Source organism: Borostomias antarcticus (genome assembly GCF_949987555.1).
Source record: "Borostomias antarcticus genome assembly, chromosome: 5".
Lineage (NCBI taxonomy): Eukaryota > Metazoa > Chordata > Actinopteri > Stomiiformes > Stomiidae > Borostomias > Borostomias antarcticus.
This window is the reverse complement of record NC_140238.1, coordinates 12,047,049-12,070,344: the sequence shown is the minus strand read 5'-3', so window position 1 is coordinate 12,070,344 and position 23,296 is coordinate 12,047,049. Positions and strand designations below refer to the sequence as shown.

At 43.9% G+C, this 23,296-nt stretch overlaps 1 protein-coding gene across 1 annotated transcript in view; it reads right to left on the bottom strand.

The window, feature by feature from the left end:
* ralgapa1 (Ral GTPase activating protein catalytic subunit alpha 1) overlaps positions 1-23,183 on the bottom strand; it is a 96,396-nt gene extending 73,213 nt beyond the window's left edge. Inside the window, exons 1-8 of the mRNA XM_084438314.1 lie at positions 22,887-23,183; positions 9,103-9,213; positions 8,237-8,286; positions 7,578-7,635; positions 6,906-6,949; positions 5,793-5,970; positions 5,402-5,517; positions 4,858-4,996 (exon numbers count right to left, since the gene is read on the bottom strand). Of these exons, the coding sequence (XP_084294440.1) occupies positions 4,858-4,996; positions 5,402-5,517; positions 5,793-5,970; positions 6,906-6,949; positions 7,578-7,635; positions 8,237-8,286; positions 9,103-9,213; positions 22,887-22,992 (802 nt within the window). The 5' untranslated portion in view covers positions 22,993-23,183. The remainder of the gene's footprint in view (positions 1-4,857; positions 4,997-5,401; positions 5,518-5,792; positions 5,971-6,905; positions 6,950-7,577; positions 7,636-8,236; positions 8,287-9,102; positions 9,214-22,886) is intronic.
* Between the last annotated feature and the right edge of the window lie 113 nt (positions 23,184-23,296).

Sequence of the window (23,296 nt, the reverse complement as noted above, 5' to 3'; positions counted from 1 at the left end):
AAATCAATTGAATTGAAACGATACCACGGCACAAACCTAAAACGTAGGCTAATGGAATAATACAATGTCAGGTGTAGCCTACTGATCTCAGTGTTTGCTGTCTGCTGAGGCGGAGCAGGAATACAAACTGTTTAAACTAAATAAATTACATATATATTTAATTGTATTCTTTTATTCATTAAATTAATAAAAAAAAAAAAAAAACTCTTCTTTGTAAAATAATAAGTTTGGGATGCTACAATTATAAGCTGAAAGTGTCTGCTCTGCTCCACTAGTCTGACACTCAGATTGAATTGCTATTCAGATTCAGGGGCGGGACCCAGGCTACTGATCCTCTCCTTCACTCTGTCCGCGCGCAGCAGAGTGGGTCGCAGCCTCGCAGCACAGAGCAACGGTGTTCACGTTACGGCATGACGAGCTCCAGAGTTTACAGATTGACTCATTGATATTATGAGGTTCCCCAGCTATTAGCATTGGGTTTAAATCTGAAATATTGCCAAATAGGTGCTCTTGCTTTTGGAAATCCTCCGCCGCTGTCTAGAGTAACCAAATGAGCCCTCAGCCCTTTCACTTTTCTTCGTGAATGTTCTTTGCAAACTACAAAAAATAGACAAGACAAACATAGGCTATATGCTATACAACATTGATAAAATAGAGTAAACTATGAGTTTCCTAATTATATGATTTATAAGACTGATGACTGATTGCTTCCATACATAGCGGAGCGTATTTTGAGCGGGATGCTGCTGACCAAAATCCAGCCCAATCTCTCTAAAATGCACGGTTGCGCAGCATAGGCCTATCTGTATTTCATTTAGTTAGGATATTCTATTCGATTTGAATATGTTCTGCTATTCTAAGCTGTTCTATCTATGTTATTATTTTATGCATTATAATAGTCACGATGGTATCGATAGTACGGAAAGTATCAATACTGCGGAAAATTAGTAGTGAATTTTGAATTTTCAAGTGTTTGAGTTTGACTACATAGCAGGAGAAAAATTGCAGGCCCAGCGATGTGACTATTGCGCAAGCGCACATCGCAATGGCGATGCGTAAACGATATATCGTACAGCCCTAGTTGTGTATGTTAATAGTACAGTACTGCATTTATACTAAAGGAGTATTACAGTACCACAGTATGTGCATGGGGTTGCCTCTGCAAAGTTTTGTATCATTGCAAAACATTTCTTTATTTTATTCTACTTAACTATGTTCTATTATATTCTACTTAACTATATTGTATTCTACTCAACTACTGTATGTTCTGCTCTGTTCTACTCAACTATGTTCTATTCTACTCAACTATGTTCTACTCTGCTCAACAAAGTTCAGTTCTACTCAATTATGTTTAGTTCTATTCTACTCAACTATGTTCTGTTCTATTCTACTCAACTATGTTCTGTTCTATTCTACCTAGCTATGTTCTGTTCTATTCTACTCATCTATGTTCTATTCTAATCAACTATATTATATTCTACTCAACTATGTTCTGTTATATTTAGGGTTGCAAAATCCAGGGAATATTCAAAATTGGAAACTTTCCATGGGAATTATCGTGAATTCATGTGAATTCATGTGAATTAACAGGAATAAACTGGGAATTTTGGGGTTATTTATACCAACTGTATTTAACTTGTCATATACAGACATAAATATAAACATTTGTTTGTCATGGCAGACATGCAGGCAAACATTTCTAATAGGCCTACACATTTTTAAAATGAGATTTTTGACGATCTATTTGTGCTTTGAACCTGAATGGATTCTACAGCCCTCTTGGTGTGCAGGATGCTAGGAATTGGCTGTGCATGTCATGGAAGATTGTACTGCTCATGTGATGGAGGAATGCACAGTGCAGAGTTGAAATTCAACTTAATTTGCATTAAATCAGGTTGTTTTAACCAAGATCATGCTGCAAGATCTAGAATTTACGGTGGCCGACGCGTGCAAATCACAACGGCAAATCCGGAACACAACGGCAAGTTCAAAAAACACAACCGCAAAGTTCAAACACAACAACAAAGTTAAAAAACACAACAGCAAGTCAGAAAACACAACTGCAAGTCGGAAACACAAATGCAATACAGAATACACAACAGCAAGAGAGAAAACACAATCGCAAATTGGAAACCATGATTGCAACTCCCAAAAACACAACGACAATAACCAGAAATCACATTAGAAATGTGTCAACCGGAAAGGGATTTACTACTTGTTGAATCTGATTGGGCAGCTATAGTGTCAATAACAGTGGGACATGTGCAGGAAGCGAATACTCAAATTAATTTGAAATGATACGTTTAATGACTGGGTTTAAGAATGGAACTATTTTTCTCCCACATGCAGGAGCCTATCTTGCCTCCTGCCAGGCTGTTATCTTGCCTCCTGCCAGGCTGTTGTTATAAATAAGAAGTTCTTAACTACTTGCCTGGATAAATAAAGGTTATTGATTGCTGATGAGCTAGCTAGCTAATTGTCATTGATGTCATATCAAATATTGGACATTTGTATCTATAGCTAGTGACCTGCTTTAGTAGGCTAGTGGCCTCTAAGTAGTTTGCACAAAACAGCTGATCAGACGTTACGATGCATAGCCAGGCTCTTGGCTAGTCTATGTGACACCTAGATGGCAATAATAGCGAAAATAATGAAGATATGTTTTGAGTATATCTGTGGTGGTGATAGGATAACATTCATATACAGAGAGAGGACGATTAGTTGTTTTGTTGTATATTATTTCAATATACAACAGAGATCATCTACAAAATAGATTACATCCTAATTCGTAGCATCATCCATAAATCCCGAGCAGCCTCCCAACACTTGGCCAACTCAACATCTGTCCTCTGTAAGGAAATCAGGTTACTGCGTGTCATAGGTAGCTGGGTAGGCTCGGACACAAGGTTTTTACTCTGGAGCATGCTCTGACTACGAGCACTTGTGTCAGCGGTAGGCGAAGTGGGCATAGATGGAACTAGGGCAGTTGATGAGTCAGACAACTCAGTCGCGAACACGGTATCAACCAAGTCAACTACCTCACTCAGTCCTGCGCACGGGTAGGCTACATGCGCACACAGGGAACACTTCAGGAAACCTAGCTCTGGGCCAACACATCAGGCTGTAGAACAGAGGGATATGTTCCAAAACCTCCAGCATAGGCATAACCCTGCCACCAGCAATATCGTTACCGAGCAAGAACATTTACACCTATTGGAAAAGACGGACGCACGGCCACCTTACACTCCACTGGCTATCACAACTGAAGTGCACCAGATGGAGAGGCACCGACACATAGCTCATTTCGATGTCCTGCACCAATACACTAGAACCAGTGGAAGACTTTTCAGAGAAAGGCAGAATATCAGAGAGTATAAAAGACTGGGCTGCTCCCGTATCTCTCAATATGCGCACTGGTATGCTACGAATTAGGATGTAATCTATTTTGTAGAGAATGATCTCTGTTGTATATTGAAATAATATACAACAAAACAACTACTCGTCCTCTCTGTATATGAATGTTATCCTATCACCACCACAGATATACTCAAAACATATCTTCATTATTTTCGCTATTATTGCCATCTAGGTGTCACATAGACTAGCCAAGAGCCTGGCTATGCATCGTAACGTCTGATCAGCTGTTTTGTGCAAACTACTTAGAGGCTACTAGCCTCCTAAAGCAGGTCACTAGCTATAGATACAAATGTCCAATATTTGATATGACATCAATGAGCTAGCTAGCTAGCTCATCAGCAATCAATAACCTTTATTTATCCAGGCAAGTAGTTAAGAACTTCTTATTTATAACAACAGCCTGGCAGGAGGCAAGATAACAGCCTGGCAGGAGGCAAGATAGGCTCCTGCATGTGGGAGAAAAATAGTTCCATTCTTAAACCCAGTCATTAAACGTATCATTTCAAATTAATTTAAATATTGGCTTCCCGCACATGTCCCACTGTTATTGACACTATAGCTGCCCAATCAGATTCAACAAGTAGTAAATCCCTTTCCGGTTGACACATTTCTAATGTGATTTCTGGTTATTGTCGTTGTGTTTTTGGGAGTTGCAATCGTGGTTTCCAATTTGCGATTGTGTTTTCTCTCTTGCTGTTGTGTATTCTGTATTGCATTTGTGTTTCCGACTTGCAGTTGTGTTTTCTGACTTGCTTTTGTGTTTTTTAACTTTGTTGTTGTGTTTGAACTTTGCGGTGGTGTTTTTTAACTTTGTTGTTGTGTTTGAACTTTGCGGTTGTGTTTTTTGGACTTGCCGTTGTGTTCCGGATTTGCCGCTGTGATTTGCACGCATCGGCCACCGTAAGAATTGCATTTTGTGTCCCCGCCCCCCCCCCCCCAACTAGGCTACATTTAAGTTCCCTGTTATAAAGGTCTGCGGTGGTGTAGCGGTCTAATACATCCTGTTCTGGTGCTGCTGCCCACTGCGGACCGGCGGGCCTCCACTGCCACTCACCAACGGTGGTTAGTTTAATCTTGGCTTGAGGGTTCGTCACACAACAGCAGCCCTGTCTGGTGTCAGAATTATAGTTGCGAGCTGAGAGAGTCAAGGAGTTGTCTCTCTGCTTTGTATTGCCAACCGGCCGGGCTGTGTGACGAATCCTCAACAAATAGTAGGGGGAAATTGGACACTAGGTCAGGGTCAATTGGCTACAAAATTGAGTGAAAATGGGATAAAATCCCAAAATAAATGTATTAAATAAAATAAAAAGTTGTTGAAAAAAAGCTGTTATAGGCTACAAAAAAGGTAAACATTTCCAAAATTCCCAAGCTTAACTTCCCATGAAATGCCCATAAATGGATTGGTAGAGGCTGGTATATGTTCTATTCCCTGATGCTCACCCAAGATGGGTTGGTAGAGACTGGTTTCCTTGGAGAAGTTGGGGAAGATGTGTGGAAGGTAGAACTTCTTGAAGTTTCCAAACAGGAAACAGAAGCCCTTTTCATGGTTCTCCTTACAACGCCACTCCAGACTCTTAGCCTGGCGGTGGATACAGACATGCGCACACACACACACACACACACACACACACACACACACACACACACACACACACACACACACACACACACACACACACACACACACACACACACAAACACACACTATGACATATATAAACACTGCTCAACCAGAGACAGACTGTGAAAGAGAGACATGCTGGAGGGGGGGCTTTAGCAGGGCAGCTGTTTGAACAGACCATGTGTGTGTGTGTGTGTGTGTGTGTGTGCGTGTGTGTGCCACAGCATGCATATCCAAACAGAATGTCAGGCAGAGTTATTCCAAAGCACTGCCAACCACGCACACACAAGTAGGAGTGATGGTGCGGGACTGGACTGCGTGTATGCCAGGCATGTTAGCAGTGTTAGTAGAGATCACGGTTACCTGGGTTACCATGTATTTGAGCAAGGCCTCCAGGAAGTAACCAGTCAGGTCTTCCTGGTTTTTGTCACCTGACTGGGGAGGAACCAATGGGCTGATCTCCTCCGGGGTCACTTGGGCTGGAAGAGGACAGAGAGAGAATGTGTGTGTCTATGTGCATTTGGCATATAGGAGTCTGTTTATGTGTGTGAGTGTGTGTGTGCACATGTGAGTATGTATGGATGTGTGCCACTTTCTCTTCTGCAGACAGAGTGGGGGGTTGACCAGGTTGTCGCGGGTGCTGTGGAGTCTGTGTGTGTGTGTGTGTATGTGTGTGTATGTACGTGTGTGTGTATGTACGTGTGTGTACATATGTGCATGTGTGCCTGTGTGTGTGTATGTGTGTGCCACCTACTCTCCTGCAGGCAGAGTGGGGGGTTGACCAGGTTGTCAAGGGTGCGGGGGCCGTGTTCGGAGGGCGGCGGGGGAAACCCAGGGATGAGGCAGGCGAACGTCCACAGCTGCTCCCTTTGGGCGCTACCCTGCAGGGCCTGCATCCACAGCAGGAAGAGACGCACACCCTCCCGGCGGATCTGGAGGTGTGTGTGTGTGTGTGTGGGGGGGGGGGGGGGCAGACAGCCAGATAGACTGAAGGACACGGACAAAAAACATACATAGGAGCCACCGGCCTCTACTGCCCAGAGCATACGGACGACAGGTGCCAAATGATTGCTCTGCGATCACATCCAGGTGGTGAAATAAGTGCAGATTTATGAGCAATCCCTACTGCCTTCTAGTGCTGGTGCGCAACGGTATTGGCAACTCCTGATTGGTCTAAATCTAATGCTACGAACAGACACACACATAGACGCATGCCACATATAGAATCAGCTGCACTTAAGTTTCATTCATACTGTAGTCTTTGTCCCACTGAAATGAATGATGGAATGTTCAGTTGTTAGGTGATTTGAAATGTTTGCAAACTGCCACTACTACAATTTTCACTGTACTTTCAAATATAATATACACCAAAATGTTCAGGTTTTCATGCTTTCACTCAATTCCATTTATAGTTTTTGAAATAGTGTTATCTGAAAACCATGCTCTACTGTACATTCACACAAATGGTGGAATGTTCAAAGCTCCACTCTACTGGCAGTTAGCAATTTCAAATTCACACCTGTTTTCTAAATTCATACCTGTTTTCTAACTTGTCGCCATTCTTACAGTTTTTAGGCTAAACAGACATATTATATCTCATATCATCTGGTTCCCAGGATTCCTACAGTGTAAATATCTAAGCTGCTTATACTCCTTGAGATCTTCCTGAACTCACACACAGCATGTATAGAAGCGGCTGCACCGCTTAACAAGTTAAACCTATTATTTTGAAGCAGTTGAAGCACATTTTACATTACAACACTGTATGCTGTGGAATGTAAAAAGCAAGGAACATGAAATAAAAGAGGCTTCAGATACTGTACATCAAATATGTTCCTTGCTCAAAGGTAACAAATATGAGCCTTACCTTCAGAGAGTTGCCAGTGTGTAACAGCTTCTTCAAGATCAGCCCTGGAGCAGAGACAGAGGACACTACTTATTGGCTGTCTACAGTCCCTCCTACAGTGTGTGTATGTGTGTGTGTGTGTGTGTGTGTGTGTGTACGTGTGTGTCAGAGGTCTCGGTCGGGCCTGGGTCAGCTCTAACCCCAGGTCCTTGGCATCCTCTGTTGCTCTGGGTGGTCTGTGTAGCCAGCTGCACACCAGCCTCAGCACAGCGGCAAAGGAGAGACCACCTCACAGTGGAGGGATGAGAGACCAGCTCACAGTGGACTGATGAGAAGAGACCAGCTCATAGTGGAGGGATGAGGAGAGACCAGCTCTCAGTAGAGGGATGAGGAGGTTGAGGGAAGGTAGGGATAAGCAGGAAGAGAAGGGGAGGGAGGGATGAGGAGGAGGGGGGATGAGGAGAGGGAGGGATGAGGAGGAGGGGGGGGGAGGGGATGAGGGGAGGGAGGGATGAGTGTGAGGGGAGAAAGGGATGAGGGGGAAGGGAGGGAGGGGTGAAGTGAAGGTATGGTAGTATGAACGTAAGGGCAGAGAAACTAACCTGATAACCTGATTGTCATACATGTGGGGCTAAATATCTGATCTGATTATCTGTACTAAACAGGGAATGATCAGGGTGTGCGTGTGTTTACCTATGCTGTGGAACTGCCATCGTCCCTGTATTCTCTCTGGCAGAAGCTGGAGAATTTTCTGTCAACAGAACATAAAACAATACATGAGTGACACACGCACACGCACACGCACACGCACACGCACACACACACACACACACACACACACTGTTTTCACCCCAAACCTGCCTTGCAGTGTACCTATTAATACCACACATGGCCTACTCTAGTCCTAAACTACTCTAGTCTCTCTATCTCTCTCTCTCTCTCTCTGTGGGTGCGTGTGTGTGTATCTCTCTCTGTGGATGTGTGTGTGGGTGTGTATCTCTCCATCTCTCTCTCTCTGGGTGTGTGTGTGTGTATATCTCTATTTCTGTTTGTGTGTGTGTGTGTGTGTGTGTGTGTGTGTGCCCAAGGTTAGGTTTTGATCGTCCGTATCTCCACATCTCTGGCCTTCAGGCCTCAGTGAGCATGGCCTTGGTCAAATATCCCAAAGCAGAACACACTGTTAGCCGTGGTGATATATCATACTATGGGACATTTCCTGGACACAGATTGGGCCTAGTTTCGGACATAGAGACGTGTGTGTTTCAGTCTAGGACTAATCTGTTTCCCTGTGTGTTAGTTAGCCTAATGTATCACAACAACTTCCTGCGGGGAAGCAGAAGTGGGGGTTTTACCTCAAATATGAAGAGAATGGCATCCAGCTCTTCCCTTTGTGATTTGTGACCTGCAACAGACAAAGAGGAGATAGTATGAGGAAATTAAAAACACGGTTACCATGTTAACCGCACATACCTGAGATGAGATAGACTTTCTATAGTCATAACATGGTTTTAACCTGTCATAAGCCAACCGTAACCTTGAATTCCCAGCTATAGAATTGTCACTAGTTCTGCACCGGAGCAGTATTTTATGTTAAAATTAGTCAGAACATGCATTAATTAAAAATCAAGCCCCGTCACCATCTGCCCGGGACCCTTGCTGGTACCCGTGCCAAATATAAACGCTGTCAGGCCGACGTGTCAGAGGGAAATGTGAACAGGAGCAGATACAGAGACTTGGGCTGCGTTCCGAATCGCATACTTCTACTTCTTACTACCAGTACCTACTACAGCTGCCCAAAGTACGTACTTTGCAAGCAGTAGGCATCCAATTGGGACATACTACCTTGTCATAACATTGCGTCTTGAAATTTGCCCACATCCGTCGCTATCCATAACGCAACAACGTCTCCAGCTGTCACGACACGCACATGTGACGCACATTTCCGCTGCGCACAGGATTGTGGGCCAGAATAGCCAGAAAAGCCTGCTGGCATGCATACTGCAAAATACGACCGGATGTAGTAGGACATCCTGGTATTTTTGCCATACTGCATGTGGCATACTATGTATTGGGACATTCTACTTCCTGTTTTGGCATACTATATAGTAGGGTAGTATGCGATTCGGAACGCAGCCCTGCTCTTAATTGTGTTAGATACTGGCCAATCGGAGCACCGGTAACCTCTCACACTGGCCAATCCCACCCCAAGTATCCTCACCTTTCTGTTTGAGGCTGACTTCGATGGTGATGAAGTTCTCGAAGAAGACATAGTAGATGTGGGAGTAGTACTGGTCGAAGAAGTGCTTCAGATCACATGGCTCAGCATTCTCTGTACAGTGGAGAGGCGGAGGGAGGAGGAAAGGGGAGACAGAAGGTAAGAGAGAGAAAATGTGTGAGAGAGTGAGAGACTGTATATGGCGATAAGTATTTTCTTGTCATGACAATAAAACTTGAAAGTTGAATTGAGAAAGCAAGAGAGAGAAGTATCATCAGTTAAGAGTTTAACGCACACACTGTAGACAATTAACATCCCAGTCAATATTTAGGATACTGGTCTGGTACATGCTGTAGCTGCTCTCCTCCACAGCACATACCACACCACAGCACACCATACCACAGCACACCATACCACCCCATAGCACACCATACCACAGCACACCATACCACCCCATAGCACACCATACCACAGCACACCATACCATACCACCCCATAGCACACCATACCATAGCATACCATAGCACACCACACCACAGCACACCATAGCACACTACACCACACCATAGCACACCATATCACACCACACCATACCATACTACATCATATCATACCACACCATACTATACCACACCATATCATACCATACCACACCACACCACACCATACCGAATTATACCACACCACACCATACCATACTATACCACACCATACCATACCACATGACACCGATTTCAATTCAATCCAATATGCTTTATTGGCATGAATGTCAGGTGAACAATAATGCCAAAGCGTCAAGAATACAATTCAATAATGACATGATAAAGTATACAATTAAGTAAATTAACAGATAGATAGAAAGATAGGTAGGTCATAAAATAGGTCAATAGAGACAATTAACAAACCAGGCCAGGTCCAGCCTGGCTTATGTGCATGGCTGGCTTGTTTCTGTTCAGGACTGGTAGGACAGAAGCTAGTCATGCCACTGAAATAGCTGTGAATTGAAATGACATTAAATAATCTCTAATAAATTAAGATAGGTCTTGTCGTCTGGACACATCACTTCCAATGCTTCCAATGCTAATCCAGCACAATAACAGCAGGAGAGCCAGTAAGCTCATGAGCTCACAACAACTAGCTTCCATAACATTAATGGTAGCGGTTAGTGGCTAAAGCAGTTACACTGATAATTCCTGTAACGTTAGCTATTTTGCTGCAATTGGTTCAGCTTCTGTTTCTGGACAAAGGTAAGGGATAAACCCAGATAACACAAGGCTAGCGGACCTACAGCGGGTCCCCGGTGGATGAGTTGGCGGACCTCCGGCAGAATATAACACAAGGCTAGCGGACCTAGAGTGGGTCCCCAATGGACGAGCTGGTGGACCTCCGGCCGAATCCGCTGGAGGGTTCCTGGCCATTTGCAAATCAAATGGCAAGCGGACCTCTGGCGGATTATTAGCTTTGGGGACTGAAAAAGCTCCCGTTATTGCTCCACTACCATTCCACCGGTAGTTTATTATCTATATCCTAGGCCCATTGGCCCTAGGCTTATGGATTTCTATTGCTAAATTAACTTACTATAAACGTTTTTTGGTAACCCTTCCTTTCATAGTTCCCCAATTACTAAACATTTAGCTGGTAAATACATGTAAAGTATAGCCTAATATATAATGGTTAATTACTGAGACACCTATACTGTAGGTATAATTTCAAAACAGGAGTACTTCAAATGTTCAATTACTGCACATTAATTCAATAACTGACATAGCACCACAAGGTAACCACATTTTTACATAACTTCTATAACATCCAGTCACAAACACAAATGGCAAATCAAAATGCTCATATTTATTAAAATGCTTTGAATTATATTAATTTTAACTGGATCCACTCAGGAATCTGGTAGTGGGACCGAGAACAGGATGGGCAGAAAACAAAACACATTGCATACACAGAGAAACATAACAGTAAGTACAAGTCTAGTATATCAATGGGACTTGTAATTGGTCACTTAATTGGTCACCCAGTTTCTGCAAACAGTTTGACACAGTTAATTAATCTGCAAAACAGACTATACATTTACTTAAAAATACCAAATAAACTTGTTTTACATCACAGTCAGCCCAGTGTCTGGGGCCATGAAACCAGGTGCTCCAAAGCAGTTCAGTATTTTAAGTTGCTCCAGCCACCCTCCCTGTCTGACGCCCCCTTCAGGTACTTAGTAGCCTCCTGCTGCAGTGCCTCCTCAGTGGTTCCCTTCGTGACTGGGTTTTTCTGCATAGCCCCTAAGAGGGATAAAGAAGATATTAGCTCAGAAACACATTACTGCTTTATTAGCACAGTGACAGTAGAAAAGGACAGGAAAGTTGGGAGAGGAGGGGACTGACACCTTCATGCTCCGAGGCACCCATTAATTCAGTGCATGCTTTAAATTCTAAACATGAAGAAACATTATTTACAACAGACTATTACATTACACCTGGGATTCTCAATCTTTTGTAAGGCCCACTTCTGATTGTTAAAATTCTGAGTACTTAAATGAAGCAGATCCAGATCCACCCCTTGGTGAAATTTTCACTGTTTACTCCATTAACTAGACATTGAAAGAGAAAACAACACTACCTCTGCACTTGTAGGAACATAGTGGTCGATGATCAGCCCCGACAGGAATGAAGGTCCCATGTGGGAAAAGACAAAAGATACAACCCATGCATTATCAATTTTGTTAGACTTACTGACATGAAAAGTAGACACTACCATTGCTTAAAAATATGTAAACTGTATAAACTTGTGATCATGATCATAATGCTGAGCCTAGTTTCTTAAGTGAGAGGAGAGGATACTTGCGCAAGCTTTCCTCAGTATTTTGACAATATTAATACTTTTTAAACCCTTAAGCATGATTTGACTTTTCAATTCTCTTCACTTACAAACAGATGGTGAAAGTGTGGTCTCTGAAATACTTAAGAAATATAATATATAACTAACAGAAATACTTACACAAATAACTAAATAGCCTAACTCAAATACTCATTGAATCGCTGAAACTGAACAAGGAAAAACAGTCTATCTAAGCCTGTTGCTGCCCTCCCGTGGCCGAAAACGGTAAATGCAGTCTATCACCAATAATACACGTTTGTAGCCAACTAACAAGAACGTGGACTAAATTATACTTGGACAACAGAACATAATGAACATAAAAATCAAACAAAGTACAGTTACTCTTAGCTACCAATAGCCTATAACCAGAGATTACATGATAATAGTATGAAGAAGCTATCAAAATCCCTACCGATAGCAACATAGGGCTAACGCTAATATAGCTAGCAACATAGGGCTAACACTAATCTACTGGGCATTTCTAAGCAATGATAACACTTTATGGTAGAATCTCAACATTAAGGGATTGAACCAGTACACTTTCATAACCTTGTTCAAATATAATTATTCCTCACACTGTTATCCATCTCTATACTAATAAAAGACTTACAACACAGTAGCTGGCGGCTAGGCTAACATTACGTTATGTTTGTATACAGCTTTACATTTTGAACCAGAATTTACCTGACCTGTCCGGGGCGTCGTGTTGAGCTGGTCGTCAGTGACTAGGTTGTTCAAGACTACCCTCCGGTGACGGTTGCAAGAGGAATTTTGACGGTATCCCAACCGAGTTCCACCATGTGAAAAGGGACAGGGGGGGCATGCCATGCAAGCGGAATTCCGATGGTATCCCAATAGAGGTCCACATGAGTTTTACCATCAGAAAAGCGACAGGGCAGGGCATCAGCGCGTGCGAATGCGAGTGGAATTCCGCTCGAAGACCGCTACCGACTCACCAGCAGAAATTCTCCAGCTGTTTAACAACGGTGCTCCTCTAGACACCCCCCAGTAGAAACACTCCAGTGGATTGTCACTCTGATTCCTATGGAGGACCGATATCTGTGTGCCATCAAGGAAAAGGTTGGACTGAAAGGATGAACGTGTGGAGGTTTGGGGTATAGTCCCATAAAACCATCCCCATCGGGTCTTGAATCCCGATCTCCCAGGTGGGAGTTCAATACTTTCACCGCTACTCTACTTGTGCAGTGGAGATCGGCGGGTTGATTTTGATATCCTTCTTTATTTTGGTATGCTGGGACTACTACCTCTTGAGGTGCCAACAGAGAAATGCAGATCAACATTGACCGTAGTAAGGGAGGGGGAGGAGGGAGTGACAACAGAGAAATGCAGGTCAACATTGACTGGAGTAAGGGAGGGAGGGAGGGAGTGACAACCCGACAAATGCCATCTATGGTTTACAGCCATGCACAAAAAGATATTCATATAAAATAAAATATATCAAATGTCATATGTAAAATAAATACATAAACGAACAAACAAAAAAAGATCCACTTAAAGTAGAGGAGTAAATGAAAAGGCAGAGTGTGAGCTGTGAGGAGATTAACTAGAGCTGTTCTGTGTTGTGCTGGTTTTCTCTTAGGCTGTGACATGCACTCACATATCTTGCTGAATCTATAGCGCTGACACTATGTTCTCCAAGTATATGTTGCATTTTAGTATGGTCAGAGTGTATCAAAGTTTTTGAGTTCACATTTTATTTTTGTAAAGAACTTCAATTTCCTAATAGGTTCTTTATTGTAGCAGGAAATGTGTCTCCAGCTCTCTCTGTGGTCAGATAATCTGCCACTGTGTACTGTACTCTCGATTTAGGGTTAAATAGCATTCTAATTACCTTTTTTTGTGCCATTTTTCCAATACGTAATATAGTTTTCTTTTTGTTTTGTTTTATTCCTTGGCTTTCAACCCAGCATTAGACTTTGCCCTTGTTTTACTTGTTCTTATTGTTTTTATTGCTTCATTATTGTTGTTTTATTTTATTTGTTTGTGTGTTTTTAAGATGACTTATCTACAGCACTTTGTTTCAGCTGTGCTTGTTTTAAAGTGCTTTATAAATAAAGTTGAGTTGAGTTGATGATAATTTGTTTGGGCCAGATTGTCTGAGGGCTGTGCTGAGGCAGGGGAGAGTTAGTGGAGGTCAGCCTCAGGACCAGCTGGCTGAGGGTACTTCTCTCCATGTTCTCCTCTTGGCTTTGTAAGGCTTGTTGGTAGGGCCGGTCACTTGTTTTGAGATTAATCTAAAATTGGATGGCTCTTTTTAAATGTCAATTAGAAGAGTGAATTGACCAAGTTCTGCACTGCATGCATTATTTTGAGTTATTCTTTTGACTTTTAGAATGTGTTTACAAAATTCAGTGTGAGGGGTTTTAATTTGATGTTTGTCCCAATTAGAAAATTCCTGGTTAGTCAAAGGACCCCATACCTGATACCACACCACCAGGGCTTTTCCTGGCTCAAAACGGGTCTTTGGGGGGTGATGCGCACGCAATTCTTTATTCTTCGCTGTCTGACTGAGCTCACTTTTCAGTCGCGGGAAATCTCCCGACATGGCACAAAATGGATATGAAGCCAAAATGTTTAAGATACTGATAACCTGTCTATTAATTATCTCGATTACTAGTGGTGCATTCCATGGACAATGCAAGAAAGAGGGATGGGCTGCACTTGAAACAAGCTATCAAACACATTTGGAGAGGATTTGAATTGAACTTTTTAGCATTTTGGCACTGGTGATTTTCCTTTGGCTCTGGCTAAAATCTCTTTGGGGGGCGCCAAAAAATCGTCTAGGCAGGAAAAACCCTGACCACACCATATCACACCACAATATACCACACCATACTCTACTGTAGGGCTGCTCGATTAATCGGATTTTAATTTAGATTACGATTTGGGCTGTCAACGATCATTAAAACTAAATAATCGCCATAAAACGATTTTGCACAAATCAAGCGCACCCTACACTGCAGAGCTATACTGCGCTTGACACTTTAGTTCAGAGCGAGACGAGTTGTCAAGCAAGGCGCACGCATGCTCCTCTCGAACAAAACACGACAAGAAGAAGATTATGGCAGCAGAACGAGAGGTGGACAAGACAGCTAAAACAATGTCAGTGGTGTGGAAACACTATGGGTTCGCGGAGACAGATTTGGACCAAGTTGACACGGTGTGTAAAATTTGCTACGCAGTCGTAGCTGCCCCTCAAAGCAGCCCTTCTCAGTCCCGTTGTCGCATTCCGCTCGCTCATGCAGACAACAGTCCTTTGCCGGTCCATTCACTTTGCCGTCAAAATAAATCGGTGTCGGCCTAGTTAGGAGAGACGCTCATATGTACAAGTGTCAGATAAACATGAAACGTCACTCACCTAAGCAAAAGGGTCTATTTTAACAAATGCTGGGTTTTGAAGCCTCGGCGCTACCATTAAATAACTTATTTAGACGCGTTCTGTCCTAGTGAAATTATTTTTCCGAGGTAGTCTTCTTCTGTGGTGGTGCCGGTGCTTTGAAGCTTCTTTATTTATCAGTTTTGGCACTTTTATTAATTTATTTATCAAGGTCAAGGTTCACTATTTGTCTCCCATGGGAGAAATGTATCTAATCCAAAGAACATTGTTAAAAAGAAAAGCCACTGTCAACATTTAATAAATTAATTGTTATCAAAGTCAATAATTTGATTTGTTAAGAACATTTGTTAAGAAAATGTTAAAACTTTTGATTAAAAAAAAGAATTCAATGAATAATCGTGTTAAATAATCGTGATCTCAATATCAATCAAAATAATCGTGATTATGATTTTTGCCATAATCGAGCAGCCCTACTCTACTGTACCACACCATACCATACCAGACCACACCATACCCCACACCATACCATACCACACCATAGCATACCACACTATACCAGACCATACCAGACCACACCATACAACTTCACACCACACCAGACCATACCACACCACACCAGACCAGACGAGACTTATTGGCATTCTGCAAGTGTTTTTTCATACCACAGTCCAAATATCCAAAGTTGCCACTGCTAATCGCTCCTTTAAAAAATCTCTGAATAGCTCTAGTTTGGACATTTTTACAGTTTAAAATTAAGACATTCTACCTTCAGCAGTGTGAACCCACACAAAACTCTTAGACCATACCAGATCAGATCAGATCAGATCAGACCAGACCAGGGTCCCACATATCCACAAAGCTCTCAGAGTAGAGATGCTGATCTAGGATCAGGCCCCTCGCTGTCTAATACAATCCCTGCCGTCTAAAAAGAATCATCGAATCCTAGATCGGTACCCTCAGTGAGCTCAGACCTAGACCAGCCAGAGGACAACCTGCTCTCTGTCCCTCCCTCCACTGAGGAGAAGACATATGTCTTAAACCTGTTTTATATAATACTATATTCAAGGTATTCTGGTTTACTACAGTATGTTTCATTATTCCCTAAGAGAACACATAAGCCCAAGAAATGTGAGGTTCTCTCTGTGAGGTTCTGTTTGTGGGGTTCTGTATGTGAAGTTCTGACAATGAGGTTCTATAGAGGGGTTCTGTCTGTGAAGTTCTGTCAAGGAAGTTCTATAGTGGGTCGGCAAGTAGCTCGGGAGGTAGTGCCACTGGCTGGGGATCACAAGGTCCCCGGTTTGATCCGAGCTACCAGCATTGTGCCGAAGTGTCCTTGAGCAAGACACTTGACTGAACCCCAAAAATTTCTCATGAGTGGTGCGATGGTGCAGTACCTCGTACTGTTGCCACACAGAAAGAAGATATCTGAGGCTTTCTGTGCAGAGTTTGCATGTTCTCCCTATGTTCGCAAGGGTTTCCTCCCAAAAGAACCCATTACGAAAAACATGCAGAAGAACAGATGCTTTTCAGTCCGGTCCCTGACTAAGACCTGGACTGAGCACTTGGTCCCCAGGCGCCATGAACAATGGCTGCCCACTGCTCCTGGCTTCCCCTGGAGGAGGACAGCTTGGATGGGAGAAATACAGGAGAAATACAGGGAACGATTTCCACCGGCGACGCCCTATCAATTGCATGTGTAAATGGTAAATGTGTGTTTGCTGTGTGCCGTGTCGCCGCTCACTGGCAATATGTGTGTCACATGTGCCCGAATAAAGACCCCCATTCCCCTCAGGTCCTGTAATTATTATTTTTTTTGTGAGGTTCTGTCTGCGAGGTTCTATAGAGGGGTTCTTTCTGCGAGGTTCTCTCTGTGTGAGGTCAGGTCAGGGTGGAGTGCGGACATGCTGGCCAGCTCTACAGACTAGGGATGAGACGGTATACCATAAAACCGTGAACCGCGGTATAAAATGTCAACGGTATTAGAACCGTGACATTCCCTGTGTTTACGGTATTACGTTTATGGTATTACACAATAATGCGCTGCTGAAACTTCACATTTCAAGTTGCTTGCAACAGTTAATTTTGTAATTTAATATAAGCTTGCTATTAATAAACTGAGCTTAATTACAATAGTGTGTATTTTCCATCATGTGTTGCACTGTAGGGCTCTAGAACTCAGCCTATTCAAATGCCTGTGTCTAGTCGATACAAAAAAGCCTATTATTCGATCCAGGAAGTAGACTGGGCCCTTCTATATCCATTCCCAACTTCCAGTTGCTAAAACGGCATAATCAAAGAAAGATGAGATGCCGCACACTGTCACCGTTCGATACAAAATATATTAATCCTTATAAAGAGACTAAAGAGGACCTTTTATCATATATAATAATAAATAGGCTATTTTGCATCGAATGGCGAGAGTGTAGGCCTAGGCTACGGCATCTCCTCTGTCTTTGATCACCGCACTTCACACAGCAGGTGCATTCCCATTCCCAATGAGCTTTACAAAATAAAATATTGCAAATGTAATCTCCACCTAAACAAGCCGTTTAGTAACGTTTACAATATTGTGTGATACAGCCAGGCCTAAATAACCAATGTTGTAGCCTATAGCCTACTAGTTTTAACTCCCATAGCAGCATCCATGACTGCAGTGATTTAGCCAACTTCGACATTCTGAATAAATCCACGAGATTAATGAAAGAAGGCGTCATGAAAAGGCTTTGATTCTAAAGGCCAGTTCAATCAAAAGAAAAAAAGCCATATACAGTGAAATACCATAAACCGTACCGTGTAACTAGATACCGTACCTTACCGTACCGTAATGCAAAAATCCATACCGTCTCATCCCTACTACAGACATTACCCAGCAGCCAGCACTCCGGCTCCAAAATAGAACAGCAGCAACGCGGAGGAAGCTCGCTATCTGACAGCGGGGAGCTGGAACAGAAACACGTACGCAGCCATGCATGTGCACACACATGGATGGAGAACAGACACTCACTCAGGAGATATTTGGTACTAACAAGGCTTGTTTATAGATTCCCATGTCCAGTCCAGTCCAGTCTCTCTCTCTCCCTCCCTTTCTCAATTCAGCATAGAACCAAACAACAACAACAACAAAACAGATGTCAACAACACTACACCTACTATACATGATACATAATAGAATAGAGCGCCACAACAATACACAGAAGAGAACAAAACAAACATGCACGTTCATACAGCTTACTCACACTAATTTCTCACTTCTGTCGCGGTCTGCAAGCTTAACAGCAAGCAGCTGCAGTAGACTGACAATGAAGACACTCCGAGGTCAGACCCCCCCCCCCACGACCCATTATCTCCCCCCACCACCCCTCTCTGCCTGGACAGTTAAAAGACAGGTTCGGAATTTAGCATTATAAGCAATGTTATAAGGTTATTTACGATCATATACAACGGCCAATATCAAAGTTAATTCAAATGGTGCACTCTCGAGATATAGCCCTTTGACGCTAACACGCTCAATGGATCCAAAGGTGCATAGACAAAGTCCCACAGAAACACCATAAACTCTTGTTTTCAATCACAGGAAACTCACTGGTGTCCGTTGATGTTCTGGCAAAAAAATCGCCACAAAGTATGCTTCAAAGTATATCGGCCGTTGTATATGATAGTACATAAACGTATAACCTGGCTTATAATGCTAAATTCCGATCTGTCCTTTAACCCCCCCCTCCTGTGACTGGACTGTTCTGACGGACCAGTCTCTCAATCCTACTCCCCTGACCATGCCGACACTCCCCCCAACCCCCCGTTGGCATACCACCTCCACCCCCCCACCCCACCCCCTGGACCAACAACTGATCACATTTTGAGCACCTTCTCTATACAATAGACAACAATGGACTGGAATCCACTACTGTTCACTTGAACACTTGAACAAACACCTGACAACACACAAATTGCACTGCCTACATCATGGACACAGATGCTCAAAGAACCACAACGCAGTAGCAGTCCTTGCAGCTGGTTGCGCGTGATAGTTTCACATCGCATCAAAGCCACTAGCAGGCTACAGTTGTATACTACCGGTGTAACGTTTTATTGATATCACTATGTAGCCTCAACTGAATTCATTTCGGAATATCAAGAAAACAACAGGAAACCATTGCTGCTTTTAAATCAACCTCGAAATTTAGATGGTAGCAGGGGCACAAAAGCCATGGTGGCCGCAGGGGGTATTATTATTTTCGGGGCATCACGGCCAGAGGGAGGGGCATCGACGGCCATGGCCGCTGTGGCCGTTGTGTAATTCCCACCCTGGTGTCTGCATGTCCTGGCTCAAGGTCTCCTCCACGGCCTGTCAGTCTCCAGCTGAGTACACCAGCGCAAGGTCATCTGCAGGGGTACTTCCTGGAGACTGTGTTTGGCAGGTCGTAGGTGTAGATGTTATAAAGGAGGGGGGCCAGGACAGATCTCTGGGGGACGCCGTTCTTAAGGCATCGCAACCTGCTTCGCTGTCCGCTACCAGTGGTGAGGGTGAAGCTGTGGTTTCGGACAAGCTCTATGATCATGCTGACCATGTGCCTGTCCGGCAGCAGGTGGAGCAGCTTGCAGGTGAGGCTGCGGTGCCATACGGTGTCGTAGGCAGCCGTCAGGTCTATAAAGATGGCTCCAGCCTTCTTTTTAGCCGAAAAGCTGTCCTCGATGTCTTGAGTCATCAGTGACTTGATCTACAGTTGATCTCCCGCGTTGGAACCCGGCCTGCTCCTGTGGGAGCAGTGGGTCGATGATTGGTTCGACGCGGGCGTAGAAGAGACGCTTGAGGATCTTGAAGGGGATACATAACAGAGAGATGGGGCGGTAACTCTTGGGGTCCCCTTCAGGCTTGTTCGGCTTAGGGATCGTGAAAACTAGGGCTCTTATCCAGATTTTGGGGATCTTGAGTTGGCGCAAGCAGGACGAGAGGAACGCTCTCAACCAGGACTTCAAGGCAGGCGTGGCATGGAGTATAAGCTCCGGGCAGATAGAATCAGGCCCCGAAGCTTTCCCTGGAGGGCAGCAGCGAATGCTGGAGGGCAGCAGCGAACTCCTCCGGTTTGAATTCGCTGGAGATGTTACCACCGCTGAGTTGTGGCCTGAAGAAGAGGATGATACTGATAGACTGATAGACTGATAGACGACGGAAGTAGAGTAAATTGGCAGTTTGGGAACCCATGTCTAGCTGAGTACCTAGGACTGGAATGAGGAACTGTTTAGCACTGATAAAATACTGTTAGGACAAGCGATTACAAGAATTCAAATGTACCTGTACCTGCACTTGTTACACACAAATACATTTGCTATTCTACCTTTCTTTCTTTCTTTCTTTCTTTCTTTCTTTCTTTCTTTCTTTCTTTCTTTCTTTCTTTCTCTCTTTCACACACAGACACACACAGTTCAGTGACATGGTGGCAGTACCCTTGTGAGAGATAACAGAGCTGCTGATGCCCTCGGTGCAAGGCTCCACCACCACTCAGCTCCAACTGGGAGCTCCACTTCGACTGTACAACACACCTCTGCAACTCTCTCCTCCTGTCTCTCTCTCTAGCTTTCTCTCTCTCTGTCACTCTTCTTTATTTCTATATATCTTACTCTCTCTCTGACTGACTGACTGACTGACTGACTGACTGACTGACTGACTGTCTGTCTGTCTGTCTGTCTGTCTGCCTCTTTCTCTCTCTGACACACACACACACACACACACACACTATTGATAGCCCCGGGAGATTCCTGGAACACATAATTTCATCTCTAATAGTCTTTTGGGACCAAAGACAATGAGTCCACTAAATTGATATTACAAGTGTGTCTGTGCGCGCGCGTTTGTGTGTTAATGTGTGTTCTCACTAATATCATTAAATCCTAATGTAGAGAGTGTCCATCTACCTATTGTCCAGATGTCTCAGTGGCCAGTTAGCCTGTCTGTCTGTTGTTGTTTAAAAGTGTGTAGTGTTCTGTGGTCAGTAACTCACTCCTGCAGGCTGCTCTGTTTGATTCCTATCAGAGGTGACATTCCCTCGGGATTACACTGTGGAGGCACACCCATCCTCTCCACACGCACACATGCACGCACACGCATACACACACAACACATTTACACTCTACTCCCCCTTCAAACATTGCTCACTCAAGATGAGGGCCTAATCACCAGAACACCCAACTAAATACCTATTTCAGCACCTGGCTCTGTTGAGTTTCAGCTAACGTCTGGTCATTGCAACGGAGTTAGCAAATTGTGTTGTGAGGCAAACTACAGCATGAGGCAAACACACACACACACACACACACACACACACACACACACACACACACACACACACACCTTCCGACCACAATGGCCCAATGGTGTGTGTGTAGCCAGACCAGTAGCTACTGTATACTGAGAGACAATAGAACAGGAACTGTTGTGAGGCAGTTGGGACTGTTGAGGAAATTGGTTTCTGAGGTGGAGAGGCGACAGTTGTACTCTCTGGCTTCCACTTATCCCTGCCCCACCACACAAAGAGGTACAACACTGACTTCCTCCACTCCCTCTCAGCATACAATAAAAGCTTTCAGAACAGACCTGTGTGACTTAGCCTAAATGGTTGTAAACTGTCTGAAAGGTAATCACAATCAATAAATATCACTGTGTAGCCTACATATACACCTAACATATTGTCTGTAACTAGCCATAGGCTACACCTGCAGGACTGTCAATGGGGACTGTTATGTAATTTATCATCATACAATTTAAAGTCACTCCAGACCAGTGAGAGTCTGCAGGCCTGACTCTCCTAAACAGTGCAGGTCCGGTGGGAAAAGGGCTGTTCTATTCTGGCTTTTTCCTGACAGTCCCCAGAGGAACCCCCGTGTCTGACGGAGCAGTCCCCAGCACAGCCCACCCATCAGAGCTCGGAGTCCTCTCATGGAGGAATTAGCCGTAGCTACTGTCCAGCCGCGTATAACCCAGGGACCTCCATTAACCTCTGCTTTGTCTACTCTGACCATAGCCTATGGCGGAGATGGAACCCCCAACCCCGGTGTCCCTCCCGCAGAGACAGAGCAGAGCACAGTTGACAGTATTTACACATTTCTTCTAAACATGGAGTAACGTTAAAAGCAAGCAACCACGTTACGCCACGACTTGCAGCAATGTCTGTTTCACAACATCAATAAGATCTAGCTAGCAATATTGGTCTGTGAAACTTTTAAAGAGCACTGTCACTCCTTTACTACGGCGTGATTCGGTTCATGTGTGCAAACACAAACTCGCACCAGCAGCAGACAGATTAGGCAGCTCCTCTCCGCATCAACAGAGCAGCGAGTCTCGGTTAGCATCATACAGCTTCATTGGATATATTAGTTTTGATATCCCTAGATGCGCCGGTAGAGGCGGGTTGCAGGGCTTCACCGTGGGCTTCACGACCAGAACCCTGCCCACACAGTGCACCGGTGACTCAAAACCAATTCAGCGTTTAGTCTGATTGTAGCTTATGCTTGCTAACTGGTTTACGCGTTCAAATATCTCGTTACAACTTACCGATTACTATTCGCAGGTGTTTTAGGCGAGTCAGCACATCCTTTTTTGGATCCAACACTTTCTGTGTAGATTTCTTGACGTCTCCATGAGTCTTTTTAGAGAACATTCCGACAACGGGAGACGCAGGAATTCGCAAGAAGGACCGAGCCCCAGCGCAGCGCTGCTAATCTGCTTCAAAAGATGGATAACCACGGGAGAGCTTCAGGTCCCGTTATCATCTGATACACGGCGACCTAATAGCCCTAAAGTATTACACAATGTAAATAAACGGATAGGAGCTGTTGAGGGGTGTGCATCTTGCAGATAGACGGTTCTGTAAAATGTTGCGACCCTCTCCGCCAGGCAACCTAAACACCTCTCCCACAACACGGGAGGCTCAGCTAGCCTGCTAGATCAAAACATGGCGGATA